Raw genomic sequence first — 26,425 nt, forward strand, 5'->3', positions numbered from 1 at the left:
ACCTTCAGCACCTTAATTCTCCCATTTCTCATCAAATATTCAACAATCATGAGTGTTGTTCCAATATTTGATTGTTCTACGGGGCATCCACTCTCCAGTCATGTTTACAAGTATCGTATATGGTTTCAGTTTTGTTCATAAAGAAGGCACCTCAAGGGTTGAGACATTTAATGTGGATACACCTATACGTGGTATATAACAATGATTACACCTCAAGAGACAAAAGGTTTCTTCTTCAAAACCGATAGTGAACATGAAAAACGTGAGCAGAAAACTTCTGCATATGATCTAACAAAGTTATCCTTCTTCTCAACAAGGTAAGCTATCACTAAATAACTGATAATAAGTGTTGCAATAATCTAACGTTTGCCTTCATTCTATAAATAAAACAGCAAATAGAAATATTTTAGGAAAATACCCAGCCTGAGAATGCGATTCATGAGAACTTTGGAAAGAATTTGAAAATTCTTATTGAAAAAGTTTAAGAACACAACTTTTGTCACAATTCTGATGCAATCGACTGCTACTAATGGTGGAGAAAAAGTTATCAATCCATGTAAAGTGACTGTTCACTACTCACAGTCAATCCCTTCAACAAGTTATGACAAATTGGGTGGTCATAGAAGAAATGTTTTCTACATGTACATTGCATAGTTGTCACAGTATTTATACTGTTGTTTTCTTTTTGGCAAAAGTATTTTTAACAATCTTTTTGGCAAAAGTATTTTTAACAATGAAAATATTACTGTATTTATTTTTTTGATGGTAAACGCCTAGTGTTATCATCAATGCTATGATAAGTACTGTTGAATTAAACAACTTGCAGTTGTTTATTTTATATGGTTATTGTAGTAGCCTAGAAGGAGAGGAATCAAAAAGAAGAGATGAAATATCCAATAGGCAAGTGAAACGATCCAATTAATGACGTGGCTTTTACTAGTTCAATGGAGAAAAAGAAAATATTATGTTAACATAGTGGGCTTCCTGTTTTCTTTTTTTTCTTTTTTCTTTTTTTCTTTTTTTTTTTTTTTTGATTAGAAAAGGGATACATAAGCAAACAGAAAAGGCAATACAACAGAGTAAAGAAAGAAAAACAAGAGCTACATCCGAAACAAAACACAATCTTTCTGGATGAGATGTTGCACCATAGGCGGGCAAACTCCTTTCCAACATTGAGAAGCTTCATTCCTTTTGGTAGACTGTGTGAGCTCATGTGCAACTCTGTTGTAGACTCATTTCAAATGCTTTAATTCCCAGCTCTTAAAGGACTTGAGAAGAACAATGATTCCAAGATACAGGTGGCCCATACCTCCATCAAATTCACTAGCAGCAATACTTTGAATTACTGATAGAGCATCAGTTTCAATGATTATCTGCTCTAACTCCATCTCCCGAGCAAGAAGGATGCCACATTCAACTGCTAAAGTTTCAGTTTCTAAAGCTGAAAACTGACCTGAAAGGTAATTTGCGCAAGCAGCAACTGTGATTCCTTTGGAGTCTCTAATAATCACTCCCACACTTGAATTCCTTCCATTTTTTGAAGTAGCTCCATCCACATTTATTTTAAATACTCCAGCAGGAGGGGGACGCCAATTATTGCTATCACAGGTCTTATCTTGGCCTGAAGATGAAGAGGCTTCTTTGTAATCTTGAAGGAACCTTTTAGCAAAATTCCAAATCTGATTGGGAAGTTGGCAGGTTGATTCATGCACCACCTGGTTTCAGTTATACCATATTGACCATGCCGTGACAAAAAAAGCCTCAAGATCCATAGCTGTCCCTTGTTCCAAAATTTCCAATGCTACATCAGAAAAATCCCACTGACTTGATGGAATATCTACTGGACACTCCCGCCAGCAATTCCAGACTTTCTTGGCAAACTCACATCTCAACAAGGAGTGAGTTATTGATTCAGGATCTTTTCCGCAGCATGGACAAAGCTCGCTTGTATTAATTCCCCTCTTCTTTAAGTTCTCAGCAGTTGGGCAGTCCATTCAAGCATGCCCTCCATCCAAAAATTCTGATCTTTGAAGGGATTTTTAAGTGCCAAATTCTTTTCCATAGAGCAGCTCTATAATCTACTGAAGAGCATTCCTCATCATCCTCCCCTTTGCTCAGTTTAAGGGCAATGTAATATGCACTTTTCACTATAAACTCCCCCTTTTTATTTCCAACCCAAATGATCTTATCTTCAAGCAAGTTGTAACTCAGGGGAATGTTGAGGATTGTGGATGCTTCAAAAGGTAGAAACAATGCTCTAACTAAATCTGCCTTCCACCTTCTAGTATCTTTGTCGATGAGATTAGAGACCATAGGGAAGCCATCAAAAGGCCGAGGGGGAGAGATTACTTTGTAAGTTGTGGAAGTAGGCATCCATTTATCCTCCCATATGTGAATCAAATTCCCATTTCCAACCCGCCATCAGGTTCCTCTCCTTATCACTTCAAGCCCATTCCTAATACTTCTCCACGTATATGAGGGGTTGGATCCAAGCTTTGCCCTAAGAACATCTCCGTGGGGGTAGTAGCGAGCTTTATAAATCCGGGCAACTAAGGAGTCCGGATTTGTTAACAGTCTCCAGCCCTGCTTTGCTAACATAGCCAAATTGAAGGCTTGAAGGTCTCTAAACCCCATGCCACCTCTATCCTTTGATTTGCAAAGCTTCCTCCAACTGACCCATGCAATTTTTAACTCTTATTGGCGCTGCCCCAACCAGAATCTTCGCATCATCCCTTCCATTTCTTCACAAAGACATTTCGGTAGCTGAAAACAGCTCATTGTATAAGCCGGAATTGCTTGGACAACCGCTTTTATGAGAATTTCCCTATCACCCATGGAGAGCATTTTTTCCTTCCATCCAGCTAACTTTTTCCCTACTCTCTCTTTAATTTCTGCAAAGACTTCTGTTTTGGACTTACCAATGATAGTGGGAAGACCAAGGTATTTACCATGCCGAGAGTTCTACATAGGACCAAGAACATTCAACACCTCATTCTTTAAAGCTTCAGGAGCATTACGGCTAAAAAATACTGATGATTTATCAGTATCAACTTTCTGGCCTGATGCAGCCTCATATAGTTGGAGGATTTCAACAAGTTGATGGCATTCTTGGCTGCTAGCTTTGCAAAACAATAAGCTATCATCAGCAAAGAAGAGGTGGGTGATCATAGGGCAGCCTCTACACATGCTTATACCACTCAGCCGCTGATTTCTAGCAGCGTTATTAATGAGCGAGGAAAGACCATCTGCACACAGTAAGAATATATATGAGTGGGAATATACTACCATGGGCTACACCGTTTATGAGAATAAAATAAGAAACAGTGGATATACAATACATAACTAAACCAATCCATCTTTCATGAAAGCTCATTCTCTCCATAACTTTCTCAATAAAGCCCCATTTAACCCTATCATATGCCTTACTCATATCTAATTTGACAGCCATATAGCAGTCTTTGCCATCTCTTTTATGTTCAAGATAGTGCATAATTTCAAAGGCTACAAGGACATTGTCAGAGATTAGCCTTTCAGAGAGAAAAGCACTTTGGTTTTCTGTGATAAGATGAGAGAGGATGGCTTTCAGTCTATTGGCTAATACTTATGATATGAGCTTATACACTACGTTGCAAAGACTTATAGGCCTATATTCTATCATTTTAGATGGGCTTTTTATCTTTGGATCCAGGGTGATGTAGGTTTTGTTAATTTCAACTATAGAATTATTACAATTCAACACATTCAAAACCATACTAGTAACATCATTACCCACTACATCCCAATATTTTTGAAAGAATATAGCAAACATACCATCAGGGCCAGGGGCTTTGGTTGGATGCATTTGCTTTAGGGCAGCCAGCACTTCTTCTTTGGTAAACTCCTTGATAAGACTTTGATTCATTTCTGAAGAAACTTTGGTGGGAATTGTATCAATGACCTTTGAGATATGACTAGGATAGGAGGTAGTATACAGCTTCTCAAAATAGGACACAGTAACATTTGCAATACCTTCCTTGGTTTCATGCCAGATTCCATTTTCATCCATAATTCTTGATATGGCATTTTTCCTCTTTCTATCTGAGGCTTTTGAGTGAAAATACCTGGTATTGCAATCACCCAGCATCATCCATTGCACTCTTGATCGTTGGTGCCACATAATTTCTTCACTATCTAGGAGGTCATTGATCTCCTTTCTCACACTGTTAATTTCACTACCCAAACTTCCATCTCTGTCTCTCAAAACTAAAGCATTGAGAATTTTCCTTTTATTTTGAATCAGTTTTGGAACATGTCCAAACACTAATTTGTTCCACCGAGAGAGGTCAGAAGCACATTGTCTAAGCCCATTTGCAATCCCACTTCGCGAACTGAGATCCCCACACCCATTCCAAGCATCTTTAATAACATCTTTACAATCTTCTCTTTTAATCCACATTGCTTCACAATGGAATCTTCTCTTTCTAGGCGGCTGTTGAGTCATAGAGTTAGTGATTAACAATGCACAATGGTCAGATGTAGAGTCAACCAGGTGGTGCACCCTTGTTTCTCTATAGTGATCTATCCAATCAACAGTGGCTAAGGCCCTATCCAATCTTAAATATATTTTATCATCTCCTTCTTGCATGTTACACCATGTATAATCAGGACCACGATATCCCAGGTCTCTAAAACCACATTGATGAATAGCATTTCGAAAATCTTCCATCTGCCTTTGAGACCTCACAGCCCCACCTTTCTTTTCTTCCATGGAAACAATTTCATTGAAGTCTCCAAAGCACATCCATGGTATTCTGTATCTTCTATTCAAATCTCTAAGTAAATTCCATGACTCTTTCCTACGATGGGTTTCTGGGTGCCCATAGAATCCAGTAATTCACCATTTAAACCCGGTGGTTGGATCAGTGACAATTGCATCGATATAGTTGTCAAAGTAACCTTGGACTTCCACCATTATATCTTTTTTCCATAACAATGCAAGACCTCCACTTCTACCTGTACTGGGACCAGACCATTGTTAAAACCTGCCTTTTCTTTCTCCTTTTCCATCCTTTTCTTTTTTAGTTTAGTCTCCATTAAGAAGACTATTTTGGGATCCCATTGTTGCACAAATTCACGCAACACTCTAACTGTCCGAGGGTTCCCAAACCCTCGGCATTTCCATCCTAAGGCAATCATTGTTCTCGGCGGTGCTGCATTGTAGTCACCGCCGTTTCATCAGATAAAAATTCATCCTCCCTAACACTCCTTTCACAAATACATTTTTTGAGCCTTTCCTTCTGTTACAGACAGAGTTTCTATATTATTAGGCCTTTTTTTACTAACCTTAGTAGGGGTAATATCCACTTCAGCGCCTTGGGCCTTTCCAACTTCTCTGGCAATTTTCTTTAACTTAACGCACTCTTCTTTCTATTAATTGGGTCGGCCTCTTCTTTTTTTCGCCACTTCATTATCTATTCCCCCGTGATCTTTCTTCTTTGGGCTGGAGGCTTCTTGCTTTTCTGGGCCTATCTGCCTGGCCCACACTTAATTGAGTATCCTGGTTCTCTTTGGACAATTCCCTGACTATATCAGCTCTAGTTACACTTTGCTTGTTACGTACCTCAAGATCTGGCAGCCTTTCTATCTCCATCACATAGGCGTTGTCCCATCTGCTCAGATGATGTTGCTCATTGGGTTCTGTCATACCAGTATCCTTACCTTCTCCCGAGGCGCGTTCTTCGTTCAAGCTCCAATTACCAGCGCTCCTCTCATCCTCTGTTTGCATCCATGGCTGCAAACATTCAGTTTCCGAAGGTGATTTGAACCTTGTTTCATCACTTCTCATTTTTTCCTCCCTCCTATTAGTCGACGCACCGGCATATTCACCTCCGGGTTTAGTACTTCCTCCAACTTTTAGCCACTCTCCGTATTGCTTTCCTTGTTGATGCTCCTTTAGAGTTTCCTTACAATGCTTGTCATCGTGCCCCAGCTTTCCACAAAGAAAACAGAAAGTGGGGAGCCGTTCATACTTAAAGGTCACCCAATATCGTTCACCATCTTCAACACTAATAAATCCTCCTCTTCGGAGTGGTTTGTCAATGGGCAGACTGATCCTTAATCTGATATACTCCGCCTGATCTGCTTGCATGGATCGTTTGTCTACCTCCAAAACATTGCCCAATTTGCACCCAATTTCTATCACTACTTCTTCAGACATATGCTCAAAAGGAAGTCCCCATACTTGGACCCAAAAGGGGGAATGGGAGAAGGAAATATTTGTGGATGTCAACCCTTTCCTCCAACGGCAAAGAAGGAGAAGGTTGTTATCAAAATTCCAAGGACCACTTCTTTCCACCCAATCTAGTTGAAACATAGAGCTAAATTTAAATTGCAAGATATTGTTTCCTACCTCAATGATTCTTAGATCAGACCCCATCTTCCAATCTGCCCTTAAGGTGCTTTTGAGAGCCCTCAGATTCTGATGGCGATAGGCAAGGAGACGACCAAAGAGGCTGTGATGACATTCTTCAATCAGTTCTGGTTTACTGGCTTTTGTAATGGAAATGCTTTCTTCTTCTTCCTTGGTTAGCTGTAAATTTTTCAGCTGGTTGACTACTTTGTTTTCCATGGTTTAGATTTAAATGGCCACTACCCCAGCAACAAGGAGGGCAGGCCAAGAAAGAAACCCTTGAAAAGTACTAAGGGAGAAAAGAAACTCACACCGTGAAAAGGGGAGAGAAAAGAGCTCCTACAGGGGAGAGGACCTGGCTTCCTCTTTTCTGGTATTAGAAAGAATTCAAGAAATCTAAAAGGTGCCAAAGACGTATAAGATAATCATTTATTTGTTGCTTTCTATTTCTTGGAGCATATAAATGGCTAGTACTCTAGAATCTAGATTCTTTTTTTGTACTTTTCCCAGCAGCCAACCAAATTAAAGCACCACTTCAGCCAATGCATTACAAGCAAAGATGCCCTAACCCCAGGATCAGTTTGACACAAAAATCATAATATGGAACATCTTTGCAGCCCAAGAGCTGAAAATAGTCTTCCACCAGTAGGCCAGAAGAGGGAGAACCAACCCATTCTACGTGCATCAGCTGCAGCTTCACGGGGATCCCTCTGAATTATTTGCATCCAAATCCTCCTTATCAAAATTTGTCTGGCTTTCACCCATATCATTATCTTCTCTATCTTCAGCTCCAGAAACAGCAATTTCCCCTAGTTTCTAGTCAAATAATCCTTTAAATTGTTTCCGATCCTTCCTCTCAATTTCCTGCATATCAAATGATGGACATTTAGAAAGGCATAAAGCATTTAAACTCCGTTTCAGATTGTAAATAGGAAAGTTAACAGTGTTTCAACCCACCTGCTCCTTCTGCTTCAGTTTTAGAAGAGCAGCTGTTGCATCAATTTCAGATGACTTGTCAATTTTCATCATCTAATAGCATCCAGAAGCAAGATTTAAAATGGGGTCAAGAATGTAATGCTCAACTACTAATATAACCGAATAATAAGCATTACCATTTTGAAATCACCCCTTGCTTCCTCAAAATCTCCAGCTGCCATGTAGGCCATTCCACGGCAGTAAAGAGCCTTCACATGTGCAGGGTTTGCATCTAAAACCCACGCAGTTCCATCAGGAAAATATGTACCAGAAAAACTCAAGTTAATTAATCTTGGTCTGTGAGAGCAGTTACAAGTACCACTGTACCAGTTGAACGTATATACAACATAAGGAAGATTTAACACCTATTAGCATGCTAGGTTTCTTTCAAAGTCAGATAGGAGAATTTTCTGATTAATTACAGCTCTTTAGATACCGTTTCCATTCATTCACCAATCAATTAAATCTTCTAAGGTTCATTATTAATTGTGACATTAGAGAGTGATAAGGCCAAGCTAAGTATTTGTTTCTTGCAGCACAAGCACTTAATTGTAACAATTTCTATATTACTGTATGTTAGGAAATGAGAAACCTAACCCAATATCTATGAGATGCAAACAACAAAGATAAAAACAGAAGAAATGATCAAAGCGCACACAAGAACACTAGATTTGCATGGTCTGCCCAAACCTTTTTATTCTTAGAAAGTAAGTATGATCCTATGGGGAGGGGGAACGAGAGATTTGAACACCAGTTTTTTATTATGATGTCTTATCAAAAGAAGCTACAGTAATCAAAGGTATAGATACCACCCTATTCCGCCATTACTAGCGTTACATACATGAGGAAAACTATTCTAGTGCATCTAGGGCTTCTAATGCATTTTTAAATACCAAAAATACCCTCAAACTGTACGGACATCATCCAGCCAGGCGGCCATCTTATTTGCAATACTTTATTTGTTCAATAAAATGGAGTGACGCCTTGATTTCAATTACACGTGCTAAGCACTGATTTCATTGCTTTTTTTTCCAATGAAACAAGCATGCCTACTCACATGTTGAAGTCATAAAACAAACCTTATTGCATGTATCGATGGAATTTCTGCATTCTCCCAGTTTCAGTTGGCATGCAGCCACATCCAAATGTAATAGATTCTTCAAACACGTGAAGCAAAAAAACAAAAAACAAAACAAAACAAACAAACACTCAAATAGACAGTCATCCAACTTGAATATAGAGGCTAAAGTGATAGAAAATGAGAAAATCAAGAATCAACCAATCGCAGCTCCTTTTCATCATGAATGGAAAGAACAAAAAGGAACCCACTAGTGTATTTATAAACTCCTTCCCTTCGTCATCATCTTGTGGATTAACATGATACAGTATTGTATGACAATGAAAGGACAATGGATACATTTTAAATATATTATAGCAGAAATTCTAGTTTTTGATTCAGAAGAATATTTTTAATATTAATAGAATCTACAATTTTCATAAGTTTGTAAGAAATATCATTTAAGAACTTAGTGGGTAATACATGCAAAATCAATTCTTTCTAAGGCATTAAATGACAGGACATTACATCACCTGAAAGCCTTGAATATTCTAGGTCCCACAAACCAAATTATCAAATTATCAGCAATTACTATCCCTTAACTTCCTATATTTAGCTTGGTATGAGATAGAGTTGTTTTCCACTAAAATTTTCTGGAAAACAACTTTATCTCACGCAAAACTAAATGAGGAAAATAACTCTATCTCACACAAAGCTAAATAAAGAAGTCAAGAGAAAGTTTTCCAACTCATTTTAAGGTCAATATCAAACATAGAAAAATGAAATAGATTTCTAGAAAATGCTTTTTGGAAAATGATTCATTTTCCAGAAAATCTTAATGCCAAAACAAACTAACCGGTGATCCTTTGCTTTAGCATGGAACAAAATGGTCAACCAAACAAAAGTACTCACAATAAAAGGTGAAGAAAATAATACCTTCTCACAAAAGAACAAAGACCATTCTCAAATAGAAGTTTCTCTGACCACTGAATAAATACTATTGTGGTATAGCACTAACCAAACTGGGCAACAGGATTGCTAGTTATCAGCAATTACTATCCCTTAACTTCCTATATTTAGCTTGGAATGAGATAGAGTTGTTTTCCACTAAAAATTTTTGGAAAACAACTTTATCTCACGCAAAACTAAGGTCAATATCAAACATAGGAAAATGAGATAGTTTTCTAGAAAATGCTTTTTGGAAAATGATTCATTTTCCAGAAAATCTTAATGCCAAAACAAACTAACCGGTAATCCTTTGCTTTAGCATGGAACAAAATGGTCAACCAAACAAAAGTACTCACAATAAAAGGTGAAGAAAATAATAACTTCTCACAAAAGAACAAAGACCATTCTCAAATAGAAGTTTCTCTGACCACTGAATAAATACTATTGTGGTATAGCACTAACCAAACTGGGCAACAGGATTGCTAGTTATCAGCAATTACTATCCCTTAACTTCTTATATTTAGCTTGGAATGAGATAGAGTTGTTTTCCACTAAAATTTTTTGGAAAACAACTTTATCTTATGCAAAACTAAATAAGAAAAATAACTATATCTCACACAAAGCTAAATAAGGGAAGTTAAGAGATAGTTTTCCAACTCATTTTAAGGTCAATATCAAACATAAGAAAATTAGATAGTTTTCTAAAAAATGCTTTTTGGAAAATGATTCATTTTCCAAAAAATCTTAATGCCAAAACAAACTATCCGGTAATCCTTTGCTTTAGCATGGAACAGAATGGTCAACCAAACAAAAGTACTCGCAATATAAGGTGAAGAAAAATAATACCTTCTCATACTTTGCTTTAGCAAGTTCAAATTTTCCTTCTTTGAATAGCCTGTTCCCCTGACCATGAACAATAGCATCAAAGATCTAACTTGCCTTGGTCCTAAGAGAAACCGACTGGATAATATTTTTTTGATTCATCACCATAACAAGGATAAAACATGCGATTGTATTGATAGACAACTTGGCACACATGTGCAAACATTGAACATATGCAAGTTTGATGTGATAATGACGATAGACAAAACCAAAACTTGATGCAATACAAAAATTGAAAAACATGAACAATGAAAATTATAATATAATATAAAAAAGCACCTAGGAGTCAACACCTAGGGTTGCTTGGAGTAAGCACAAAGTGGGATAGTTTACTTAGAAGCCAGCACCTTGTGTTGGCTAAAGTTAACACCAAACCATTAAAAAAATCCAAGAGAAATATTCATAAATCGAGCAAATTGTAAAATGTCTCCATAAGAGTACAATTATTGAACTACAAAAATACCCTTGACCCAAGGAAATTAAACACTAATAACATAATTAACTACAAAGACCTATAATAAAATCCAATCAACTTATAAAGATACAATTGACTTCCAAACTTCAATAAATAAAAATTAAATCAATATTTATTTGTGCTTCAAGCAACAGATAAGTTGTGTTTAAACATCAAATAGCAGCAAGGTGTACAGATGCAGCAAAATTACAAGTTAATAACATACTGTTAGTCTTATCTTCTCTGCTTCATCCATTATACTTTTCAAGTTCAAACCACGTAAATAGTGCAATAAAATTTATGCAATATAAGCATTAGATGATTCATCAATTAAACCAGAGAAAGATCTCGAAGTACGCATGGTTCAATCAAAAAAAGAATCCTCAAAACTCAAAGCACCTACCATAATTTAAGTCTATATCCACCTCTCTTGAAGAAACTTAAAAGTGATAATTTACACTCAATATGCAACTACTTCCAAAGAATTTTAAAGCCAAAAGCACATTTCAACACAAAATCTAATAGGAATTTCCTGTCATGAATTAGTTTCTATATATGATGAAAAAAACAACTTAAAATTAGATAAATTCATGTTTTGAATATCCAAATGACCACTCAACAATGAGAGTTCTCATCTATAAGTAAAAACTAGTGTGATGGTCAACAATAGCACTTCCACAGCCATCTTGGAATATATGCAACGATGACAACCATTTCAAACAAAGTTTCTACTGCAAAAAAAAAAAAAAAAAAAAAAAAAAAAAAAAAAAAGAGGAAGAAGAAGAAGAAGAAGAAGAAGAAGAAGAGAGATAGAGAAACAGAGAAGAAGAACTCTGTTTTTTGAAATTAAAACAAAGAACAATTTTAAAGTAATTGGAATCATCATGTAAGTGTTTGATTCTCCTAATGGTGGATTGCATTTTCTTAGTCAAAATACATTTGGATAAGAAAAATTGTAAAACAGTGTTCAGAAAACCAAAAACAAAGAACATGTTTGGAATAATTTGTAATCTTTATGTTTGATTCTCCTAATGGTGGATTCACTGGATTGCATAACAACTGATTCAAGGAAAGGGGGAATTATGAAACTAAAATTAGCGAACCAATCTACTAAACAAACTGTTTCAACACATTTTAACACCTTTGCGTCATTAGCAATCTTCTGATAACAAACTGATTCAAGAATTAAGGGAACTAATAAAAATATGGAATTAGAAAGGACTGAAGGAATTGGCAAACTGTTCACTCAAGTGAACATTTTCATACGACCCATGGTAAATTGCAGCGTGCACTCAAGTGAGCAGTGCCTTTTCTCAGTGTTTTCAGTTGTTCCCAAAACAAGTTTTTCAGAAACATCAAAAAGATGTTCTCTGCTTTCCCCTGATTTTGCAATTTTATTTTTCTGAAATTTGTTCTCAACGAACATCAGAAAACCAGCTTTTACAACAGTTACCACACAAATGCCTAATATTTCACATAAAAAAGGGATATTTATAATTTAGAAAGGATTGAAGGAATTGGCAAACTGTTCACTCAAGTGAACATTTTCATATGACCCATAGTGAATTGCACAGAGCACTCAACTGAGCACTGCCTTTTCTCAGTGTTTTCAGTTGTTCCCAAAACAAGTTTTTCGGAAACATCAAAAAGATGTTCTCTGCTTTCCCCCGATTTTGCAATTTTATTTTCTGAAATTTGTTCTCAATGAACATCAGAAAACCAGCTTTTACAACAGTTACCACACAAATGCCTAATATTTCACATAAAAAGGGGACATTTATAATTTAATTTCATCTTGAAGCACAGGACTAAATATTCTGAATGACTCGTTAGATTTGAGAAAAAGGGAAAAACTCGTTCCTTTTAAAACATGTAATTCACCTTTGTAAGAAAAGGCATCATCAACAATCCACCACACCATTAAGTGGATGCAAATTAAAGACTCAAAAGTTCAAATACTCATCTTGTTACAACAAAGATTTAGATACAGATGGATGAAGAAACACTATGATTTGCAATGAGGAAGAACTTCAGACCTGAATGAAGTGGAAAAGCTGCATCTCTAAGTGAACTTCTTCCAAACCTTCTATCACAGGGATCAAAGGAGATTGAGTTAGGTACTGACTGGTGACATATACTACTGCCTTCTCTCCACGTGCCATCATTCCAATCCCCATCTCAAGACTTTTAGGTACCTACTTTATACATGAGCAATGATGCCCATATAGAAAAAGAGCATAAGTTAGGGGACAGAGAATAGTAGTTTCCTCTAAAGCTATGCCAATGAAGATAGTTTTCCTATTCAGCTAAAAAGTTCAATAGTTTCCTGAGTTACCTTAACAAATAAGTACAGTATGTTGAATTATAAAAGAGGGCCTAAATATCAAACTCAGCAAATATAACACACATCAGAAAATTCTAATGATGCACGTTATTTCACTCAGAAAACCAAGCACACCAAACAAATTGAAGAAAGTAAATTATGAGAGATGTCTTACTGACCTCTGATTTTCCAAAAGTAAAGAAATATGGTTCTCCTTCCATATATAACAGAATCAATTTGCCATCACCAGTCTCTGCAGAAATCTTGGAAACAATCATACTCCACTAGAATCTTCAAGCATTCCAATTGGCAGTTTCACATAAAAACAGAAGCGAATATATATGGGCAAGAATAAGTTCCTACCAAGCTGTTACTTCATAAGGTTCCCTTGGTGATTCCCAACCCAGCCCTTCATTTATTACCTGTTCATGTAGGAGTATCTTAATACTATAGTTATTGCATACTTACCCAAGAAAGAAAAGGTGATATTGCCATCACATTTCTTTTTCTGGACAGCAGATTATAATCATGGATATTACAAAATACAGAATATCCACTCATATGTGTTTATATTTTGTTTTATTCAAATTCACTTTTTGACCAATTATAACATTAAAACAATATGATTTTAAAATAAAAAAGTGCTCCTCATTAGCATCAAAAAACAAAACAGAATCATAAGCAAAGAGTAGATGAGCAACCATTATATTATCTTTACTGTGGATTAGAAATTGCCTTATTGGATATGGTTTTTATTTGATACAGCTTTGCATGATTTTCTTTTTCTCAAGTTCACTATCATCTAGTCATGTCAAGTAAATCTTCAGTATGATCCATTAGAGAGGCCCGGCTACCTTAAATTAGTCAGAAATATTGTTCCCGGTTATTTGTTACTTCTGTTTTGGATCGATATGGGTGGATTCCACAGTTTTTTTATTGAATCGAAGTTGTTTCAATTGGTGGTTGAAGAAGGAGGGAACTTTTTCTCCCTTAGGATTTTTGAACGGGGGAAGTATTTCATGCAATCAGTTTTTATGGGTAAGAATGCAGCACGATGGTTAATGCAAAGCTTGGAACACATGGTGATTGGGGTTAACCCCAAACAATTCTTCATGCTCAGGGAAGGAGACACCGCATACACAGTGCAACGGGGTTCTAACTCGTTTGGGCAATATTTGTTAGTAACAGAGTTAAAAGTAGGCGGGATGAGAAGATCTATCATTATTCCTGCAGGCAAGGCACAACAAGGTTGGAGGGCCTTTGGGATTGAATTAAGGAGAATGTTGGAACCTTCTCAGTATGCGTTGGGTGGTCTAAAAGCTTTACTGTACAAGTCTAAGCTGGGTTCAGAGATTCACCCTTCTCGGTCCTTTGCTGAAATGGTAAAAGTGTCGGTGCAAGTAAGGAAGCATTCGCACCAGCCCCCCATTAGAGACAGAGAAGATCCAAGTAGTGGAGAACACAATGCCACTTCCGAGAGACGAAGCTGGGATTCTGGTGGTGGCTATTGAAGTTCCGGCTGATAATACTATACCGATTGCCGTAGGTGAGGTGGAGGGGAGTCACCGTGGTATTAATGGAGATACTAAGATTAAGGAGAAAATCCCGGAACAAAATAAATTAAGGTTGAATAATTTGAATTTGAAAGATGTTGATTCTGGTAGGGAGCGTCAAATTAAGAGGTCTAGCTGGTTAGGGAAAGGTTTGAGTGTGGAAGTAAATGAATTTGGTAAGAAGCGGGTATATTGGCAATGTTATAATGGTGATAAGCAAGTTGTAAAGTGGGTGGCATGTGGGGACTATTCTACCCAGGGTATTCTTAAGGTAATGGACCATGGACCTTTTGAAGCCCATGCACATTGGGTGGGTAATGACTCTGGCCCACTGTTGTCAAGCCCTTTTATTTTTGAGGCTGTTGCGGATGGTAATTTAGAGTCAAGCTCAGTTGACCCAAGCTCAATATCGTTACCATCGAGCTCGGTGCTTGAGTCTCTACCACCAAGGACGACAGCGATGGCTCCGATGGTCTCTATGGGCTTGAAATATTCCATATCGGCACCAGAAGAACCAAGCGGGAGTGGATCTAGCAACCAGGTGAGCCCAAGCTGAGTTACCCAGTCCCTTACCTTGCCGATATTGACAGCGAAAGTGGTCCAGGCTGCATGCGAGCTGGGTTCATCTTCCTTAGCTCCGATATGTCCTTTGTTGGAGCCGGCAGAGCCACAGGTGCTGTCATCTGGGGACTCGTAAGAAAATTTGGTGGAAAAGTCGTCATCTCCGACGGCGATGAAGGATGAGGATGATGAATCAATGGGTCCGGAGGAAAGGGTGATGGTGCATGAGGCTTTTGATTTGAAGGTGGTATTTAATTCTTATCCCACTATTAGGGAATCGATCAGTGACTTGGATAAATCATGGGGTAACTCCAAAGAGTGGATGCTACAATTGCAGGATGGTTGACAAGTAGTGATTCCTCTATCTTTATATCGATCCCCAGAGAGTGTGTCAGATTGTTCAGTCACGGATGTAGAGACTATAACAGGTAATGATTGCTTTATCAATGAAGGTCAGATGGTGAGCTGGGCAGAGGATTGTGATGGGTTAGTAGACTCTTTGTCTATTGTTAATGAGGCAAAGGAGGAGATGTGGGATTTTGATGAGAGGTCGATGAATTGGGAGTGTAGTGGCAAGCCTTTAGATATGGTACCATTGGCCATAGAAGTTCCTTTGGAGTGGGAGTGTACTTCTGAGCTGGGGGTTGGGTGTAAGGAGTCAGTTGATGGTAATCATTTATCACAATGGGTAACAAATCGGATTAAGGCTTTTAGAAAATTAGTGGGCACTTCCTTGGAAGGTTTTGAGGAGCAAATTACGAGATTGTTGCTAGCTATAGGGGCCAGGAAAAAGAATAAAAAGCTTCAGACAGTAGATGATCAAATGAAGCACAGCAAGTCAGGGCAGAAAGGTCAGTGAGAGTTGAAAAATTTATTGACCTCTTTGAATGTTGAGGTTGGTTCAACGAAATCAAGGAATGTAAGTAAGGAGCGGGCTGTGGCGGTTCATCAATGAATTTGAAGATTATTTCTTGGAATGTTAGAGGGCTGAATGATAGGGATAAAAGGCTTCGGGTTCGTAATCTGGTTAGGAAATGGGGGCCAGATGTTATTTGTCTTCAAGAAACTAAAATGGAGTTGATAACTAGAGCTGTGATTCGCAGTTTGTGGAGGGGTCAACATGTTGATTGGTCTTATCTAGGCTCTTGTGGAGCTTCTGGAGGGGTGCTCCTGATGTGGGATACACGGGTTGTAAATAAAGTGGAGGAAGCTATGGGGCGATTTTCGGTTTCTTGTAGATTTACAAGTATGTCAGATCAGTTTGTCTAGGCATTTACTGGCATATATGGTCCTAATTCTTTGAGAGACAGACGATTCTTGTGGGAGGAATTATTTGGTTTGTACAGTTGGTGGAATGTCCCATGATGTGTGGGTGGTGACTTTAATGTTGTAAGGTTCCCTTCCGAGCGGTATGGTTCTACCTCTTTTACTGCTGCTATGCGGGAATTCTCCAATTTCATTTTTGAGCAAGGCCTCATTGATATTCCACTTCAAGGGGGATATTTCACTTGGTCTAATTCTCGTGAAGTTGCTTCGAAGGCTTGACTGGACAGATTTTTGTTTTCTGCAGATTGGGAGGATAAGTTTCCATCTATCTCTCAACAACGCTTGCCTAGGCTGTTATCTGATCACTTCCCGATTGTTCTTGAGGGTGGTTCCTTTCACAGAGGCAGGATGCCGTTTAGATTTGAGAATATGTGGCTTAAAGAAGAGGGTTTTGTGGAGAGGGTGCAATCTCGGTGGGAATCTTATAATGTCCTAGGAGCTCCTAGTTTTGTTTTGGCCAATAAATTGAAGCTTTTGAAAAATGATTTGAAAAAATGGAATGTGGAGGTTTTTGGAAATGTTGAAGATCGAGTGAGAAAATTGTGGAAAGAGCTTAGTAATTTAGAGATGATTGAGGATGGTCGAGCTTTATTGGAGGAGGAAAGGCTAGAGTTGGAGAGAATTCGAGGTGAATTAGAAAAAGTTACTTTGATGGAGGAAATCTGTTGGAGGCAGAAGTCTAGAGTCCTTTGTATTAGAGAAGGAGACAGGAATACCAGATTCTTTCATTGTATAGCTAACTCTCACAGAAGATTTAATTCCATTGATAGGCTTATGGTGGATGGAGAATTGTCTTCAGACCCGGAGGCTATAGCAGGTTGTATTTCTCAGTTCTATAGGCAACTATATGCTGAAACTGTGGCTCATAGACCTTTATTAGATGATGTGGAGTTCTCTTGTATCTCGGAGGAAGATGCACTTTGGCTAGATAGGCCATTTGATGAGGAAGAGGTGTTTGGGGTAATTAGTGATTTTAAGGGTGATAAGGCTCCTGGCCCGGATGGCTTTTCTATGGCATTCTTTCAGTCTTGCTGGTGTATTATGAAGGCTGAAATTATGGCAGTGTTTCAAAACTTTCATTCTCAGGCTGTGTTTGAGAAGAGCCTTAATGCTTCTTTCCTTGCTCTTATTCCCAAAAAGGTGGATGCTGTGGAGATCAAGAATTTTCAGCCTATTAGCTTAGTTGGTGGGATTTATAAGATTATTTCTAAGGTGTTGGCCAATCGTCTTCGAAGGGTGGCTCATGTGCTTATTTCAGATTCTCAGAATGCATTTGTGAAAGGTAGACAGATATTGGACTCTTTTTTAATTGCTTCAGAATGTATTGATAGTAGATTGAAGTCAGGTGTTCCAGGAGTGTTGTGTAAGTTGGATGTGGAGAAGGCATATGACCATGTGAGTTGGGGTTTTTTAATGTATATGCTTCAACGCTATAGGTTTTCAGAGAAATGGAGAAAATGGATACTGTGTTGCATCTCTACTGTTAAATTCTCCATTCTGATCAATGGTAGTCCTTCTGATTTCTTTGGTAGTTCTAGGGGGATTCAGCAAGAGGACCCCTTGTTGTCTCTGTTGCTATTTGATATTGTTATGAAGGGTTTGAGTCGTATGTTGGATGTGGCTGCTACTACTAGTCAGTTCTCAGGCTTCTCTGTAGGTAATACGGCTGGTAACTCGATGATGGTGTCTCATCTTTTATTTGCTAATGACACTCTTATTTTTTGTGATGTTGATCCTACGCAAATAGCTAGTTTGAGAGCAATTTTGGCTAGATTTAAGGAGGTCTCAGGTTTAAGGATTAATTTGGAGAAATCTGAGTTGGTTCCTATAGGTGTGGTGCATAATATGGATGTTTTGGTGGGGATGGTGGGTTGTAGGCAATCCTCTCTTCCTTTGAGATATTTGGGGCTACCATTAGGAGCTAAATTTAAGGAGTTGTCAATTTAGAATCCTATTTTGGAGAAGATGGAGAGGAGATTAGCAAGGTGGAAGAGGTTGTATCTATCTAAGGGGGGTAAGGTAACTCTTATTAAAAGTACTCTTTCCTCCTTACCTACATACTTTCTTTCCCTTCTGCCTTTACCTGGGAAGGTGACAAATCATATGGAGAAGTTACAAAGAGATTTTCTGTGGAGTGGTATTAGTGGGGATTCTAAATTACACCTAGTCAATTGGGCTCAGATTTGTAAGCCATTGCAGGTTGGAAGGTTGGGTATTAGACGATTGAGGAGTTTTAATTCTGCCTTGTTAGGAAAATGGTTATGGAGGTATGGCATAGAGACCGATGCTCTATGGAGGAGGGTTATTGAGGTGAAATATGGGAATGATTGGGGTGCTTGGTCCACGAAAAATGTGACCAGTGATTATGGTGTTAGCTTGTGGAGACATATTAGGTGTGGTTGGATAAGTTTTTCCAAACTCCTTCTATATGATGTGGGGGATGGTACTAGAGTGAAGTTTTGAAAACATGTGTGGTGTGGAGATTGTACTCTCCAAGAGGCTTTTCCGAAACTTTATTGTATTAGTAGAACAAAGGATTCTTCAGTAGCGGAGGTTATGTGTTGGTCGGGTGAGAGGATTCATTGGGATGCTAAATTTCGTCGTCCTCCACAAGATTGAGAACAAGAATCCTTTGATCGGTTTATGGATATGGTCTACTCTTCGAAGGTAAGGGGATTGGGTCCGGACCGAGTTTGTTGGAAGCCAACAAGGAGTAGAGGTTTTGAGGTTAGAGGATTCTATCTTTCTTTCTACCCTTCTACCCTATTATCCTTCCCTTGGAGAATGATTTGGAATTCGAAGGTTCCTCCTAGGGTAGCTTTCTTTTCATGGTCTGCTTCCTTAGGTAAGATTTTAACCACGGACAACCTTCGCAAACAACATGTGCTAGTTCTTGATTGGTGCTATATGTGTAAGAATTGTGGGGAGTCAGTGGATCATCTTCTTCTTCTTCATTGCCCCATTGCTTGTGAGTTGTGGTCGTTGGTGTTTTGTTTGTTTGGAATTCATTGGGTTATGCCTCAGAAGGTTATTGAGTTGTTTGAGTCTTGGCAGGGTAGGTTTGGACGACATAGAAATATAGAGTTGTGGAGAATTGTGCCTCATTGCTTGTTATGGTGTATTTGGTGCGAAAGAAATGCTAGAAACTTTGAGGGATGTAAACGCTCTATGTTAGAGATTAAGTCTTTGTTTTTACACACTCTCCTTGACTGGAGTGTGGTCTTTTGTCATTTTTCTTGTTCTTCTCTTCCTGTTTTACTTGATCGTTGTAATCTTAGTTTTTGATTTATGCCCCCATAGTACATTCCCAATATACTCGGGTTGGCTGTTTTTTGTTTTTTAATTAAATTTTCGTCACTTATCAAAAAAAATTTTTTTTTTTTGTTTTGGTGCAAAGCATATATTAAAATAACTAATAAAAAACATGTTGACCATATTGAATTTATTTGTTCCCTCAATTCTACAATCTAACAGGAAAATATTAAAAAATATCATTCTTGACCCAATTATATACCAGATGAGAATGTCCTCAGGATTATCCGTTCAGTTCAATATAAGAATAATGAGGCAATGTAACAATTCAGAACAGAAACTCCCATTAGTAAACTAAAAAAGGAAGTTAAAAACACACAAATTTAAAAGGTTGCAGTGAGCAGCCAATAGAATAGAGACAACCTTCTTATGCAGACAATATAGTGAAGGAGATTAATCATAATGAATTTTTCACTGTTTTCATCATTTGAAAGCATATCAGAATCACAATATGGCCCCCTTAAATAATAACAAGATGTTCCTATCAAAATTACTGAAATGCAACAATTCATATAGTTGCCAATACCTTCTTTACAACTCCCAAATCATCACTTACATCCTGAAAATCAACACATTAATGAAAATCTTGATTAGATTTAAAAGAAGTTGGATGCAAATTTTTTTATTCTTTTCCTTCATAGGTAGAAAATGGAGATGAGGGGAAAGGCTGGTAAATGTGTGTTTGTTGTTAGGATCACCATAGGGAGTCTTCATGAAAGTTGGATGCAATTATAGAACTACTCCTTAGATCTAAAATGTCAAAATTAGGTTTAATGTTAGTCAAGAGATACCAACATTGGATTTCAGATATAAAGGCCCTCCAATTGAAGGTCTATGATCTTGAATAAATTCCAATGAATGGAATTGACATTGCTAGTAATAACTCCATGTAATGATGAAATCCACGTGTGCAGTGTGCTGGTTGTAAAGTTCAAAATGTCATGATTTTTTAAAGATGAATATCATGAATCATTCCCATGATAAAGAATTGAAAGTGGACATTATTGCCTTGGCTTTGAAGAAATCTATCATCTCAATCTCAAAATGAAGTTCATCATCATTCGGAAAGTCATAGGCAACAGAAACTGGACAATCATCCTCACTATTGTGCAATTGAGGTTTCATCACTGAAACAAGAAACATTACAACCTCGTAGTAAGTTAAATATATAAGCATAATTTTTGCTCTGGATAAAGTAAAATATACCAGCATGATCAAACCATCATTTAACATAATTTTCACTCCCAAACAAAATCTGTATTTTTTTTTTTTCCTTTTCTTTTTCAAATTAAACTTGTCTTGCTGTAGAAGGTTCTTTTTCCAGGAAACAAAGAAAAAAAATTGTCAGAAATGCCAACTAAAAATGAAACCTAATAGGATTAAAAAAAAAAAAAAAAAAAGCAACACGCCTTTCTTCAAATATGCATTGTATACATAACATAATGATTAATTTGTTCCATTCTTTGCCATATTTTTTGCCAATTGTTTTGTGATATGCAGAGTTTAAGAAACTAGGAAAACATTACCATTGCCACTTCACCCTTCAACATCGTTGAGATTCCTTCTAGCAATCCCACTATCATCTTACTTTTGCCCAAAACATGTCTTATTGGAGCACCTCTGCCTGTCATGTATGGTAAATATTTATTCAAGCCAATAACTGTAGCAGAAGGCATTTTAACATTGAAATCAATTTAGTCGAGGCCTAATTATTAAAGAAAGAATCCTCAATATTGTGTTGGAGGCAAAGGGACAACTTTCTTACAAAACTTCGGTACATCCATTACAGGCTAAACGAGATGTAACAAACACAATTACATAAAATTAACTAGAAATATGTTGAAGCTTCCAATGGAATTTTGAAAAGCATCTGAACAAAAAAACCTTAAAACATGGAGCAAAGAACTCAAATGCAAGGGTTAAAGTCAGCATTAACAATGATTTTTCAACACTCATTGCAAGAGTAAAGAGTGGCCTAAGCCAGATGATACAAAACTACCCGACCACATAGGCATCAGTGGTGCATAGGATAGAATAGCAACAAATTTTTAAAATATACCATATAACCAGGAAAAAAAGATAGAACTGTTTTTCTAGTTTAGCCAGAATGTGCTTAGACACATAAAATCATGCTGACCTCCATTTTCTGATCTAGTAGATTCAACAACAACTCCATCCAACGTTTGAATGGTGCAATGATATATGACCTGCAAAACATAAATTCAACATAAATTTCTTACTTCACTTCCCAACTATAAATTCCAATAGCCCAAGTTCCTGATGATAATACAGCCACTTTAGTATAAGACACCATTTCAATTGCAAGAATGTCCACTAAACAGGTTGTAAATTTATAAATTAAAACATTTACCGCCACTCAGATGCCCAATTGAGCATATATAGTACTGCCTGTTAAACCGGTCACAAACATTTAAGACTAAAAAGAGTACAATCAAGAACGACTAGAGAGAAACAAATAAATAAATAAAAGAGTAACCTGATCACCATCTGAAGGCCTTGAATCACCCCCACCAGGCCTCATCAAAGCTTTCATCAAACTTCCAAGCACAATTTTCTCTCTCCTTTTTATCACAAATGAAAGAATAAACCAAACAAGTTTGAAATAGCATTTCCTTCAAAAATATTCTTTATTAGGAAACACACACACATATATTACATACATACATACAAGGTTATGATCCTGGTCTAACTCCTTGCAATGTTACACCAGTCCATAGTTTAGGATTAATATTTTAAAAATCCAACCATTGGATTACAAATTTTCATAGTTTTTAATATGGACACCAAATTTCATGTTGATTAGAGTTTATCTACTATCTGATCCACAACTCATGTTTTGTGCATAATTTTTAAGTTTAAAAAACTTAAAATGTAAATATTTTATGACAGGATAGCGACTGTTCTCCAATCATCTTGATATGTGGCAAGCATGGAGGGTATAAGAAGATAACCCACATCTGCCAAGAGCCTTATCATGAAAAAGAAGAAGATAACCCACCCACATCTTATTTGTTCAACTTTTTGAGAATAGGCTCTTTGCAAAAAGCTGTAACTAGTCCCGTTAACATTGAGTTTTTTATTGCAATCAAGACATTTAGTTAAAAGGGTATTTGTTTATTTGCTTTCCCTACTTCACAATGCAATGCCACCTGCTTAAGTCTTCCTTAACTAGTGCATTCGCAAACCCATTAACAAAAGCCAAAAAAAGGTGAGCTTTGAAAAAAAAAATGTGGGGTTTTAAACACGCACAATGTAATTCAACCCAACAGTCAATTTTGAAATTATGGAATGGTGTAATATAGCATAGAGCCTGACTCATATATATATATATATATATATATATACAGCCATAGCCAATCACAACAGTGACTGCAAAATCGATGACCAGTGCAGATTTTAATTACCAGAGTTTCGCAGTGAATTGAGCTTAAAGTTAATTATAACTAAGCATATCATATCATATCATATGTATAGCAAACCCATTGATCACAAACCCTAATTTTCCTTACTGTTTTTTCAGTATTAACTTCACGCAACTTAGCTTGGCATAGCATAATTCAAATGGTTGGTAGTTCGTTCATCTTTCCCTCAATTTTCTCGGCAACCAAACAGAAAGAATAATTTTGCATATGGAAGTGTTCAAAACGGAGTAGAACGGTAATGACAATTACCTGAAGAAGACGAATCGAGACCGATTGATTGACCCAAAGTCGTTGACTTTCCAAGCCCAATATCCAATAGCCATTCATCACCGTTGATTTGAATTATAGGTTTTTTTTTACAGCTATTGCTTAGACGCTTTTCTTCTTTTTTTTCTTTTTTTTTTTAATAAAGGTTAATAATTTACGTGGATTATAATTTAGAAATATATATTTTTACTTTTCAAACAAATAAAAATGATAAACTTTAAAGATAAACAGTAATTGTAATTTTTTTTTAACGTGAAAGGAAAAAAATCCTAAATTTTAAGAAATCTTTGTTTTCAAATTCAAAATGAAATTTGTTATTTAACATTTATGACCCTATTTCTAAATGAAGTTACCATTTATTAATGAGTGTATTTTTGACATGAAAAAAGTCTAACTAAAATAGGGGAATCCTTTTATATATAGTATAGATTTTTAAAATGGATAATTAATATATGTCTTAAGGACATACTGTTCAGAGCCACTGCAAAGTTTCTCTCCGCCGTCTCGCCGCCCTTGTTCTGGTGGCGCCTTGGTGGTTCTACCGCACTTTTCAATCTAATATGTCTTCCCCCCCCCCCCCTTACGTATTGCTATTTAAATCTTCTAAGAACTTTTGTTTTTTTTTTAATCTCCATGTGCGAATTTTTATAGTAGAAATTCTTGTTTTGGTTTAATTTTTGGGTTGGGTCTCTGTGAAATTCTTGGTTTTTTATTATCCTCATGTGCCTTTCACCAGCTGTTGCATTTGAGTTTGCCATAGAGTTGTTTGATAAAATGCTTGAGAGAGAGATATGGCTACTACTAATGGGGTTTAGTTGCTTGGTTTAATCTTTGGGATTGGTGTTTCAACAAGGTTGTTTGCAAAGGCCTCATCAACAACAATTTCATGTTTGACATTGGTGAAAGAAAACAACAAATACACAAAAATTCATAAGAAAAATGTGATACGTTGGTATCAAGCACGTTGTTACTGACTTAAAATAGAGCAAGGCTTTCTAGATTCTCTAGTTTAGTGTTAAAGTTATGGCTTTTGGTTAGTTTTTTTTTTATATAAATCTTAGGACTCCATGAGGTTTAGCTTCCCCACCTTAAGGGTCTCAGTGTAATGATTTCAGCCATATGGTCTATTGATTAAGCCACCATCCAAAAGAAAGAAAGAAAAAGGAGCACAACAAAGCAAGTAAAGAATATAAAACAAATTGAGTTGGTATTTGTTGCAATTATTACCCCATCTTTGAACAATTCCTTGCTCCATTACTTTTTTCAAAGTTTAGTTGTTTAATTAATATCGTAAAAACTAAGAAGATGTAATAGAATTTGAGTATAATAAGCATTTTGGGGGTCATGCTAAGCCACTACCATGGAAACTAGCATAATTGATCATGTGCATAATCCATTTATAAATGGTAAACAATGATATTGATTAGCAGCAATCATGCATATTATAATATTTTGAATTATGTTAATTGAATTAGCAGCAATCATGCATATGTGCATGTGCAAATTGTAATATATATTTTTCCCACTACTCTCTCTCTCTCTCTCTCTCTCTCTCTCTCTCTATATATATATATATATATATTTTTTTTTTTTTTTTTCTTTAGCTCTTCTATTGATGTTCTTGTTAATTTTGTATTGTAGCCATGGATGAATGTCCACTATCACTCCCTGGAAATTCATCTTCTATGCCAAATGTACATGCCCCTCAATCCCAATATGATTCTATTGAGGCTGATGGTCAATTTGAAATTTTTAATGTTCCAATTGATGTGGAGGATGAAGAAGATTACAATTTGAGTGATTTTTCTAAATCTAATGATGATATAAATTAAGATTTTGGTATGGAGGATAATGGAATCGATAGAGCAATTGGAGGCAAACAGCTTAAGGGAGTTTGGAATGGTGAAGAAAACTCAGACCATAGGGATAGTGATGAGTTGAGGAGTGCAAAAGGGTCATCTGATGATGAAGAGAATTCAAAGCCTAGGTTCCCTGAGTTTAACCAACACATTGGATTGAAGAATGTACAGCTAGTGAAGGATCAAAAATTTGCATCACATGTAGTCTTCAAGGAGGCACTAAAGGAGTGGTGTATTAAAGAAAAACACAATTTTGAGTATAAGCACAATGATAAGTGAAGATTGACAACTGTATGTAAAATAAAAAAATAAAAAAATAAGAAATGGTTGGAAGATACATGCATCCCAAACACAAATGGGAGATGCCTTTCAAATCAAAAGTTTTAAGAGCATACATACGTGTGGCAAGGATCATAAGAATAGTAACATTTCTTCAAGGTGGCTAGCCAATAAATATTTGCCATTCTTTAGAGATGATCATACTTGGACAGCAAATGCATTGAAGGGTGCAGTGTTTGGGGACCATGAAGTTGATGTGACTTTGGACCAATGTTATAAGGCTAAGAGAATGGCCTTCAAGATGATACATGGTGCTGAGGAGTAGTATAAGAGACTTTGGGACTATGTAACTGCTATTAGGAAGTGGAATGTAGGTAGCACAAGGAAGATACAAACTGCTAATAATGTGTTTGAGAGAATGTATGTTTGTCTTTTGCAAAAGAGGATTCTTAGCAAGTTGTAGTCCATTTATTGGGATAGATGGTTGTCATTTGAAGGGGATAATAAGGGGACAATTGCTAGTTACTGGTTGCTGTTAGGAAGGATGGGAATGATAATATCTTCCCAATCGCTTATGCTATCGTTAAAATTGAGAATAAAAGCTCTTGGACCTAGTTTCTACAATTCTTTTTGGATGACATCGGACATGTGGACGAGAATGGATGGGTCTTTATCTCATATCGACAGAAGGCAAGAAACAATTAATGTGCATGTGAATTATTTATTTATTTTTTAAAAATATCATGATCTATAACCTGAATATGAATTACTAATGTATATTTGTGTATTTTTTATGGT

General features: G+C 36.7%; 2 protein-coding genes across 13 annotated transcripts; both read right to left on the bottom strand.

Annotated features, from left to right (window-relative positions):
• Window positions 1-755: 755 nt before the first annotated feature.
• On the bottom strand, window positions 756-1,721 carry LOC115950226 (the record flags this gene model as incomplete). Its single annotated transcript, XM_031067461.1, has 1 exon — window positions 756-1,721. A coding segment is annotated over one exon (489 nt), but the record flags the coding sequence as incomplete, so codon positions are not given.
• On the bottom strand, window positions 1,698-21,394 carry LOC115994148 (peptidyl-prolyl cis-trans isomerase PASTICCINO1-like). 12 transcript variants are annotated; one of them, XM_031118200.1, is made up of 11 exons: window positions 21,306-21,394; window positions 20,306-20,906; window positions 13,391-13,449; window positions 13,207-13,280; window positions 12,741-12,902; window positions 10,215-10,263; window positions 8,443-8,520; window positions 7,501-7,595; window positions 7,346-7,417; window positions 3,811-7,252; window positions 1,698-3,245 (listed from the first exon to the last, which is right to left on the bottom strand). In XM_031118200.1, the coding sequence occupies exon 10, from the start codon at window positions 6,605-6,607 to the stop codon at window positions 5,447-5,449; it is 1,161 nt and encodes a 386-aa protein (XP_030974060.1). In that variant the 5' UTR covers window positions 6,608-7,252; window positions 7,346-7,417; window positions 7,501-7,595; window positions 8,443-8,520; window positions 10,215-10,263; window positions 12,741-12,902; window positions 13,207-13,280; window positions 13,391-13,449; window positions 20,306-20,906; window positions 21,306-21,394; the 3' UTR covers window positions 1,698-3,245; window positions 3,811-5,446. The 12 variants fall into 12 exon arrangements, with proteins under 12 accessions (XP_030974060.1, XP_030974058.1, XP_030974055.1 ...); XM_031118198.1 differs by having other exon boundaries at window positions 10,215-10,271; XM_031118195.1 differs by lacking the exon at window positions 8,443-8,520 and having other exon boundaries at window positions 10,215-10,271; window positions 12,741-12,899.
• Between the last annotated feature and the right edge of the window lie 5,031 nt (window positions 21,395-26,425).

This window comes from Quercus lobata, chromosome 6, assembly GCF_001633185.2.
Source record: "Quercus lobata isolate SW786 chromosome 6, ValleyOak3.0 Primary Assembly, whole genome shotgun sequence".
Lineage (NCBI taxonomy): Eukaryota > Viridiplantae > Streptophyta > Magnoliopsida > Fagales > Fagaceae > Quercus > Quercus lobata.